This window comes from Austrofundulus limnaeus, unplaced genomic scaffold, assembly GCF_001266775.1.
Source record: "Austrofundulus limnaeus strain Quisiro unplaced genomic scaffold, Austrofundulus_limnaeus-1.0 Scaffold168, whole genome shotgun sequence".
In the NCBI taxonomy this organism is placed as follows: domain Eukaryota; kingdom Metazoa; phylum Chordata; class Actinopteri; order Cyprinodontiformes; family Rivulidae; genus Austrofundulus; species Austrofundulus limnaeus.
In genome coordinates, this window is record NW_013952570.1 from 1,102,860 (window position 1) to 1,113,856 (window position 10,997).

The 10,997-nt window shown below is 38.5% G+C and overlaps 1 protein-coding gene across 1 annotated transcript in view; it reads right to left on the reverse strand.

Moving 5' to 3' along the window:
• The window catches only part of LOC106523885 (myosin-10), a gene marked incomplete in the record, with an annotated part of 84,879 nt that extends 81,502 nt beyond the window's left edge, over window positions 1-3,377 (reverse strand). The window contains 1 exon segment of the mRNA XM_014017461.1: window positions 3,000-3,377. Within this exon segment, the coding sequence (XP_013872915.1) occupies window positions 3,000-3,344 (345 nt within the window).
• Window positions 3,378-10,997: the final 7,620 nt, after the last annotated feature.

Below are 10,997 nucleotides of genomic sequence, written 5' to 3' on the forward strand. Positions count from 1 at the left end.
GTGTGTGTGTGTGTGTGTGTGTGTGTGTGTGTGTGTGTGTGTGTGTGTGTGTGTTCTCTTGGGGATGATGGGAGGCTCTGTGCAGTGCGTGCAGCCTGTTAAAAGGTGGTGGGGGTCTCACAGTTGGAGACAGATGTCTGTACCACAGATAAGCACCAATCTCCTCACTATCTAAGCCTACCCAACGAGCACACTCACACACATTATGTTTCTCTATCTTTATGCGGACTTTCCACTGACTTCCTTCCATTTTTCATTCATTTCTACAGCCTAACTCTCATCCTAAACTTAGCCACCCCTCGATTCACACGTCCTAAATTTAACCCCTGACCAGAAATGACATTTGAATTAATGGGGCTCAGGCTTTGGGCTCCATAAGGTGCAGTAGGTCCTCACAAGGTAGTATATTTTAGAAAAATGGGCCTCACAAGGTCATACACACACACAGAAAGGCTTCATGACAGATGTAGCAACAAACACAACAAACACTGCATTAATATGAGCAGCTCTGTACAACACACAGACACATACTGGAATAGCTCTGTTTGTTTTTTTTAGCTAAATATTCATTCATTTTAGCTTTTAGAGAGAGTTTTGCTAATTAGTTCAGTTCTGTTTGTTTTAACATCAACAACTCAGTCTCTAAATTTAACCGTCATTTAACCCTCAGCTTTCAAGTATTGTTATTACAGTTTGTGTATTTTATTTTATTTTTTTTACCCTCAGTATTTTATGGCCATGACTAAAGGACCACACAGTGCTGCTCTGTAAAGAGGCACGCCACAAAATATAACCGGAGCCAACAGTAAACAAATGGAAACTGCTCTAAGAGGGCATTTCAATTACTCCTTCCACAAGCCCAGAAGGGTCACCTTCTGCACCCCAGCACTGCTGTTTCCTCACACACCCCCACCACACACACACACACACACACACACACACACACATACACACAACCAGTTTATCAATGTCCAGTGCATTCTCTCCCCTCAGATGTATTCATTCAATCTTCTTTTGTTGGTTAGCGTGTCCCCTGGCAGGACCATTTAGACCCCTGTTTCTGCTGCGCTCAGTCCTGTCAGCTGAGTCCGTTTAGCAACAAAACATGTCTCTCCCACACACCTCCCTCCATGCTGCGACCAAACCTGAGCTCACAACAGAAACACAGCTGGTCCCACACAAAACAAGAACATGAGAAATGGCCTCCACACAAAACACACAACTGGACACAAACACTAAGGGGTGTGGGGTGGGGGGGGGGAATTTTTTTTCTTCAGCATTTTGTGTTGAAGTCAAATATTTATGCTAACACTTAAAACAGATAAGGTTTAAGAAAAAGTACTCTGTTCATCGTTTATATATATATGTGCCCCAAGTGTGAGATTGTGTGTGTGTGTGTGTGTGTGTGTGTGTGTGAGCTGACGGGGGGAAAATTTTCTTCCTGATACAAAACCAACACAGCCAAACACATGTTTTCAATTTCTCTTAGGCAAGGGGACAATTAGGAAGCTCCAAAGCCAACTCAACCCCAAAATAATAAAGTGGAAACTGTGTTACTCCGGTATGACCGAGAAATTAAAGCGGAACATGGCGAGCTGGTAAAATAAGATTTCAATTCAATCCATATGGGAAACTGTTGAGATGTTTTCTACTACCTTAGCGTTGACAAATTACAGTACAATACTGTYAAATATTCATGTTATTGCAGCACTTTCGCCTTGTGGTGTAGTAATATATAAGCAGTCTTTGAAAAACACTCAATGGTGATGTTTCGTCTTGTGGAAGGATCTAAGATACATGCAACAATTTGCTCTGCAGTCTCTCAGGTGATAACCCACATTCTATAAGTGGAAAACGTGTCACTAAATGGGTTGAGATCACAAGGAGAAACTCCATCTCTGCTAAAAAAAATAGATTATGGGGCAAAAGCAAAGCAGAGATGTAAACACTATAAACTTCAGAGGTGACAAATTCAAACGCTTGAGATGACATACTCTAACATCATCATGGAAAAACCAACCGGACACTGGAAATAGATGAAGTTTCTGATGAAATATTTGAAAAACAAACACGTTAAAGTTACTTACATTGTGTCAGGACTTCAAAGGGATAGTTAATCTATTTTGAAGTAAGATTCCCGAAAAGTTATGAACAAATAACATCTTAACTGATGAACGACCTACAGGTTTGAAAGTGATGAACTAAAGGCTAATATGATTGTAGCCAAGAGTTGATAGCTGCCATCTTTTTCAAACAACAAAAGCATTTTACGCAAATAATTTGATACAAAACTGACAGCAGGGCAAAGGTGTATGAAACAATTAGGTACTTTGTGAATGTAATTTGTTTCTGGTTAGAGATGTTTTGAGACGACAGCAATTCACTTTGGTCTGTGGATCATCATATTCCTAATCTAATCTATTATTTGTTCGCTACTTTTTTACAGAATCCCTTTTCAAATTTGCTAATCTATTACTTAAAAGTAAAAAAAAATTCTACATTTTCCTCCAGTTTCTGCCAACAATATCAGATTGTAACAGTAAGTAGAAGGACTCAGGGGTCGTAAAGACATCTTTGTAATCAAACAAGCCCTACTGGCAGGAACACGGGACAAGTTGTTTTTATGGAAGAGATCTTTTCCTACACCAAACCAGGAGAAAATGTTGTCAAGATGTGCTAAGAAGAGCAGGTCTGATAATAGTTAAAATACCAAAGAGTGAGTGTTTGAGTGTGTGGTCAGCAGGCACTCAGAGGAGCAAGAACCTCAACGTCCTCACGCATCACAAAACCTTGCATAAATGTTTTAACTCACTCTAATAAAACCAGTAAAAATAAGACAACTAAAAATGATCAAATGTGCTCATTTCTGAAATTGGAACAGGAAGGAAAKTATAATTACCTGTGCAAATGAAAACACAATTTTTTAAATTTATTCCCCTTTGCGGGGAAGAACATAAAAACCAAACATTTCTAAAAGACACCAGGTCTAAAGCACTCACATAGATGAGTCCAGAGTAGTAGCGGTCCTTCAGGTTGTGCAGCACCGACGCCTCATTCAGACAGGTGAGCTCGGCCATGTCCTCCACCTTGCTGAACTTGGGAGGGTTCATCTTCTGGACGTCATCCTTGTTGATCACCACCTTCTTGCCATTCTCTGCCAGCTCCACCTGCACCTCCTCYCCGCGCTCTTCTCGGATACTGGCCGCCTCGAAGCCGTGGCGCTCTGAGGGGACCCACACCAGCTTCTTGGCRGTCCAGTCCGCCTGTGTGGCTGGGTTGTACACAACGGCACGGTCCACAAACAGGTACCGCTCTGGGTCCTCTTGACCACTCCGATGAGACATCTTACTTGGGATTCAGCTGAGCAATGTGGTCACCTGAAACAGATGGGGGGGTGGGGTGTTAGTGGTTCAGACTGTTTCAGTAGACACTAGGGTTGGGCAATATTGGCAAAAAATTAACACCCTTATGTCTTAGTCACATGACCAATTTAGTGGGAAAGATTACTCTTCATAAAAATCTGTTCCAAATTGTATCAAAATTACAGACTTCAGGCAATACATCAAATTTTAAATTGTGTTGATAGATAAATAAATTACAGAACCTTTTTTTTAATGTTCATCATATTTGAAGCGGAGAGGATCACCGAGTGGATTGACTGGAGAAATCTCCCCTGGTGGCATTAATCCTATTAATCGTCAAGTACCAAAAATTAATCGATTAATGTTCTTCTGACGATTAATTGCACACGATACGATTATGCCCAAACCTAGTAGACACAGGAAGTTTATTGGACTGGGTCTTAATACGTTAATGRACATTTCTTCTATTTAGCTTTATAGATCTTTAATTACTACACTTTATATTTGGAATAAAGAACAAACAACCAAAATCTAAACATGTATCAAGTTTGARGTAAATTTCAGAGCAACTTTGCAGAAAATAACCATAATAGGTGCAGTATTTTGGTCTACAAATGTGTGTATTCTAAGTGGTTACATCATCATGCTTCTCTGTAATATTCTTTTAAATGTGCCTTGATTTTAYCAACTACTTTTGTTTGGTTTGGGTAGGATTTTTTTGTTTTGTTTTGTTTTGTTATTTTTGGTCTTTTTGAGACTCATTGGCTGCATTACTTTATAAATACAATCTTAATAGCTGTTTCCCTTAGGTAAAAACTATATTACCAGAATAAACAATTATTGATGGATAAGTATAGGTTGGAATGATTTTAAGAATGATTATTATTGCATTATTAGATANCCCTGTTCCCTGACAACTAAATATCACCTACATTATGTCATCAAACTATTGCACACCAACAAATGTATTCAAGCAAAAGAAACCAGACAACTTGTGTTTTATTTCGACCATGTCTTGTCCTCTCCTTGAAAAGTGAAGCAAGGGAATGAGGAGCAGCAGCCTTTGTGTGTGCATGCAGCCTCAGTTTTAGCCCAGATGTGTAGAAGTTACTTAATATATTCATGTTTATGTGCTGTCCAGAAAAAGCACTTAAATATTACTGGTAAAATAATATCAGCATTTAGTTTAGTTGTACAGTAATATTGATATATAATATAATGTGTATTGTTTATTTAGTAAATTCTAGTAGTTTAGAGATTTTGATATTTTTTGTAAAATTTAAAAGAATAATTAATTACTACACCCAAAAATCCATTTTTTCAGTGTATTCTACTCTCCTCTATTCTAATAGTTGAAGTTTACATTTATTTCAAAATAAAACAAAGCCTTTGCTATATTTATTATGATATCTGAGACAAAAGCAACAGCTAATGCAGCTATCACGGCTGATGCTGCTAACGCTGCTAACACCACTAATGCTGCGCTCCTCAAGTCCCCCACATCCTCAGGCGTACTTCACTCTGAGGAGGTCCGCGCAGACTCAAGGAGGACCCGATGCGGACACAAAGCAGACAGCTGCCAAGCAACAAATTCATGGTAGGAAATAGCTCAAAGTCTGGGTAAGGTAAGTTAATTTCCATTGTTGTTTTAAAGCTAAAATGCAAGTAATCTCTCCCTCCTCGTCCCTGACGCCATGAATGAAATTAAGGAATTTGTCAGGTGATCAGTACGCTCGACTATGAATTCCCAAACATCCGTGGACATTATGCACAGACTCTGCGCAGCTCGCGGAATGCACACAGTGTGCCTGAGTATGTGGGACTCTGCTAAAGGGCTCAACAGACGGGAGGCGACGTCGCTCGCTCTCCATTCATTTCCTATGGAACTTGTGCAGTGAGGCGACAATCGCTTGCCCTCCTCCAGCTATGCGACCGGCAAAAATAGTGCATGTGAAATTTTGCACTCGTACACTTACATCGTGCACACGCGAGCTTGCGACGCAACATATGAAAGTTGAAAAACGTTCAACTTTTGTCGCTGTCGCTTAGCGTACAACCAATCAGCGAGGGTTTCATTGACTGACCAATGAGCAGAGAGTATGCTACACACTGCAGTTAGCTAACACTTTCACCAAGTGATTACTAAAAAAAGGCAGCTTTGTGGGAATTTGTTGGCTCCGGGGTGAAGTTTATGGTATGTTTTTCCTCATAAAACTGTGTCTTGATGTGTGTTTGTTTCTCAAATCATTAGCATCGCAAGATTTGTTTAGTTTACACGTCCGTAATGCACACCCCCACTTCAGAGTCAAGAACCAATCAAATTTCGTGAAGACAAGCAACCTGAAAGAGCGCGATTCGCAACGCTGCAATCGCTATCGCGTCCCGTGTGTCGGGTTTCACCCTGGCTGCGATGACAGCCGTTAATCGCTGTAGTTTGTCGCTGCCCGTGTGTCGAGCCCTTAATGCAGCTAACGCTCCTACCACTGCTAATGTCGCTGACGCCGCTAACGCTAACTTGTAGTTGTGGCAGGTTTTTGAGTTGCATTAAAAAGTGCCAGACCACAGGTACCATTCATATTGTTTTCAATGAACACATTTTGAATTAAAATTTTAAATACTATCTGCAGAAGCGTTAGCAGTTGCTTTTGTCGCAAGATGATGATGTTTAACGCTGCTGACACGAAAGACTTCTTCAGTCTGACGAAGTCTCTTGGAGGAGAGACGAAACGTTCCATCAAAGAAGAACCCGTCTAGATGACCTACTTAAAGTTTTCTGATTTTTCTACTTGGATTACTGAGATGCATCAAGACATTTCCTGAATGTCACTCTTCAACTAGCTGCCAGTGGTCACAGCACAGCGAGATGCTACCATCACCATCAGATCCAACCATGTGGTCTTTTTATAAAACGTAAGACAACAGTTAAGACTTGTTAAGACTGATTTCTCTCCTTTCAAACTGTTTATTGTTGTGCTGACACTGGTGCTGGGAAGAGATGAATCAACCACCTTCTGACAAGAACACCCACCACGAGACCCCAAGGGTCTCCAACAACAATAGCCTTACAGAAGTGGCCGAAGCTCCTGTGTGGTCAGCTAAAAAAGCAACTGTCTGGTCCTGAAAAGAAGATTAGTTTAATCTAGTAATGGCTGACATTGTGAAGCCTTTAGCAGCAGTGGGGTAAGAGGGTCACAAAGAACTGCTGAGGAGCCCATTGTAGATATCTAAAGCCCCCACCAGAAGCCCCTGTCCTGTTCCCCCAAACTTGCCGGCCTCAGCTGACCCTTCAGCCAAATGAAGGCTGCTGTGTTTTGCCCATCTGAAAGCACAGAAACACTTAGGATGGACAGAGGCGCCTTTGAACAATGGAAGGGGTGGAGATCATTAATTACTGACCACTGTGAGAAGATGGGACTCCTTCAAGATTCCCACTTTAACAATCAGGCAATACAAGGGAAACTTTATGTGGTCGTTTATCAGGGGGTGGGAACAAGAGAAATGTCTTCAAAAAGCCTCACTTAGTTTCAGAGAGGCTACTGCAACAACAGCAATAAAAACAAACAGGTTGAACAAAGAATAACGTGTTTTCATATTGTTTTATATAAAAAGTGTTCATTAATCTTTAGAGAAATTTTAACCCCACCCTCYTCCGGATTTGAACCAGAACACAGATGGTGAGAGGTACTGCTGTAAACTGAACACCTCTGGTTTTACTATGGTAGTATTTCCCAATAGATACTATTCTTACACTTGAGGATAACATCCACTCTGAAAAGAAACATCTTAGTTCAAGTTGCACAAATCTGCGCTACCATTAAGAAATAATGTGTAAATAAATCAATGCAAATAAACATTGGTAACATTTGAAATGTAGTCTGTTTTTAATGCAAACTGGAAAAATGAGTCTGTACCAAAWTAAAAGACTGACATTTAAAAACAAATTTTATTGAGATTTTCTGGACATTTGGGGCATTTGCTTAAAAGTTTTGTACAAACGATATCTTGCCTCCCGTAGAAAATTTTTGAACCTCACTTTGAAAAAAATATACTGTATGTCTGAAAAGATTGATGAGATAAGAACTAGTCTGAATCTAGCCAAATGGACTGCTGCCATTTTATAGTCTAATCTCCCAAATGTCTTTTGGTTTGTACAAATATATTGTTTAAATGTTAACATCAGCATCAGTTTCAAGTGAAAGTTATTTCCATAACATACATGTCAACTCTTAGGCATTGTCAGGAAATTGTACAAATTTCTCTCCATTTTCATCCCTACACATGTATGGAGAAAGTCTTCAGTTCACTAATTCCAATTAAATTCAATGGCTCGTATGGAACTGATAGAACAAATAACTGCTATTGGTCAAAAACAATATTGCGCCAGTATTTATATCGATTTGAAGAAAGCATTTGACACAACTGACTAAAGCATCCTCCTTGAAAAACTAAATAAATATGGGATTAGAGGACCAGCCCTACAATGGATATGTAGTTATTTGGAAAATAGGAAACAGTTTGTACAAGTACATGATGTAAAATCTGAACTCTGTAAAATTACATGTGGAGTTCCTCATGGTTCTATACTTGGCCCAAAGTTGTTTATTTTGCATGTGAATGACTTGGTAAACGTGTCAGGGCTATTCAAAAGTGTTTTATTTGCAGATAATACTATTTTTTTTTGTTTGGGTACAAACATAGAACGAATGTTAAAGATAATGCAGATAGATTTTGTGAAAATACAAAATTGGTTTAAACATAAATCATGATTAAATTTGGATAAAACTAATTATATGATATTTACAAAGAGACAAAGAACTGTTAATATTCCATTTAGAGTTGATGGTGTAGAGATTAGTAAAGTCAGTGAGGTAAAGTTTTTGGGTGTTATTATTGATGAGAAACGGACATGGAAACCTCACACAAAATTTTGTAAGAATTAAATTTGCTAAACATATTGCATTGTTTTACAAAGTAAGGGACTTGTTTAATGATAAAGCTCTGTATATGTTATATAACACATTAATTGTTCCACACTTGGTCTATTGTGTTGAGGTATGAGGGAAAGCATGTAAAACTATTACAAATCCTGTTTTTGTTTTGCAGAAAAGAGTTGTAAGAGTTATCACTCAAAAACATTACCATTATCCATCTAATATATTATTTTGTAAACTGAAATTATTGAAATTTTATGATTTGGTTGATTATAACATTTTATTAGTTATGTATAAGGCTCACAAAAAGACATTACCTTTAAACATCCAGAAAAACTTTATTAGGACAGATAGCTGTTATAACCTAAAGGGAACAGAGATGTTCATGAAACCTAAATTTAAAACCAGTTTGAAAGAACGGTGCACCTCAATCCAAAGAGTCAGATTGTGGAATGATCTGGAAGAGGATGTTTAAAATGCTAAATCAATGTATATGTTCAAGAAAGCAATAAAAGTTGGGCTTTTGAAGAAATATGAAACTGTATATGTATGCATGTACATTTGTGTTCTAGAAGGATTTGACATTTTTTATGTTTTGTTTTAGGTTAATTGAATATGATTATTGTTTGAGTTTATACTTCAGGAAAAAAGGGGCAGATATAAGATTTTTTTCTCTCTGCTTCCTTTCATTTAATTGTATTTGTGTTTTTTTCTCTTTTATATTTGTACATAGAATTGATTTGTTTTAAATAAATGAATACAGATTTAAATAAAAAATAAAACAATAAAATTCAATGTTTTATATTAAATTCCATTGTTAACGTCCAATTCTGCAACATGAGTTTAAGTGTAGATCTGCAGTAAGTGGGATACAGAAAGTGAATCAACAAACTTCAAAACCAGATGGATCTTTGAGCAGAGATCCTGCCCTGCTTCGATGACCTTTGCTAACTGAGAGGTGGAGCTGTGTCCGATGGAGAAAGGAATCTTYTGCAAACAAATCCACGATAGTATAAATCTATAATCATTTTCCTTGGCTGCACATCCTCAGACTTTAGAGACAGGTCAGAAAGTCTTAAACCCCATTAAACTCTTCTTATAGCACAAAATGCTGCTGACAAGTTTACCTTCAACAGAACCTGATCCTCGGACCGACCCAACCAAAGCTGACTTTCAGTTAGACGTTGTCACTGAAGTGGTCCTGCAGCTGTTACAGGTCAGACTGTTAGAAATCTGAGACATGACCAACCACTGAGTCTGAACATGAAGACCACCCACAGACAGGAAGATTAACAATATTTCTGATCTGATCACGCTGAAGGCCCGGCATGCTTTGAAGAGCTGAGTTAGCTCGCTAACTTTCCTGCTAAAGTTTTAGACCAAAATGATGAAAACTGTTGAGTTGTGGTCAGACTTTAAATTGACCAATATGATGTCATTAGATACCACAACATGTCCAGTCAGAGTKTGTATTATGAATGACTCTCAGTTACTACCACATCAAGTTTGAGTTTAAAAATGGTAAAAATCAATGAATTATTATAATGTTTGTGTTTTCTGAGGTCAATGGTTGTGGCAGCCATCATGACTTGGGTCGGCTCAATCAGTTGTAGATGTTCACCCAATGAATCCTAAAGTCAGTCCAGTGCTCCCTGACATATTTTGTCTGTAAATAGTTAATGGTCAAACATTAAATAAACTTTTTGTGTAGCCTGCTGGCTCTGGATCCCTCCGAACTACTACCCCTGTGTTCAGTTGGACCCTTTCCTTCATCTCTTCTTTTGGTAATGAAAACGARACATTTGATCAGATTTAATGTGAAATTGCTCTGAGGTCAGTCTTATTGAGGAGGCTTTAAATAACTTGACTGACAGTTTGAAATCTATGAAGCAGCCTGGAAACCATGACAACTCGTCCAACAGTGAGGGTGTTATCGACTGTAAAAACCAGCAGCCAGGTAGATGAGAGTGTTATGTAATAATTAGAAAAGTGTGCAACAGAACTGGCAATGTGTCATCTAATGACCTTGTAATGCCACATTATGTAATAATGTAATAAAATCAGGCTTCAAAATTTTTTAACCTGATTTTATGACATTATTACATAATGTGGTMTTACAGACCTGGGGCCTCATTTATAAAGAATTGTGTAAAATTCATACTAAAAGTGAACATACGGCCAAAAGGAGAAAATGGCGTATGCCAAAAAAAGGTATAAAACTGTGTGCACGCACATTTCTGCGTATCTTTCCTTATAGATCACAGCTGCACCTCAGAGTTTGTGCACAAGGTCCCACCTCAAGTTCTGCCCTCTATTCAATTCAATTCAGTTTATTTATATAGCTCCAAGTCACAACATACAGTACATTGTCTCAGGGCACTGTACATAAAAATAATAATCTAAAGGAGAAACCAGCAGGCTGCTTTGAATCACTTCATCAGTCTCCCATCCTGAGCAAACGGTGGAGAGGAAAAACTCCCTGCTAATCAGGAAGAAACCTCCAGCAGAACCAGGCTCTACACGCCCACACTCAACCATAAACAGTCAACGCAAAGTATGAATGTTAAGATGTATTTAAATCAGTCAGCTGATCAATGTCAAAAAAGGTGATTGGCTCAGACACGCCCTGTCATGTGTAGGGGTGTAAGAAAATATCAATACACTGAAATATCGTGATAGTTCATTTCCCAATACTGTATCGATA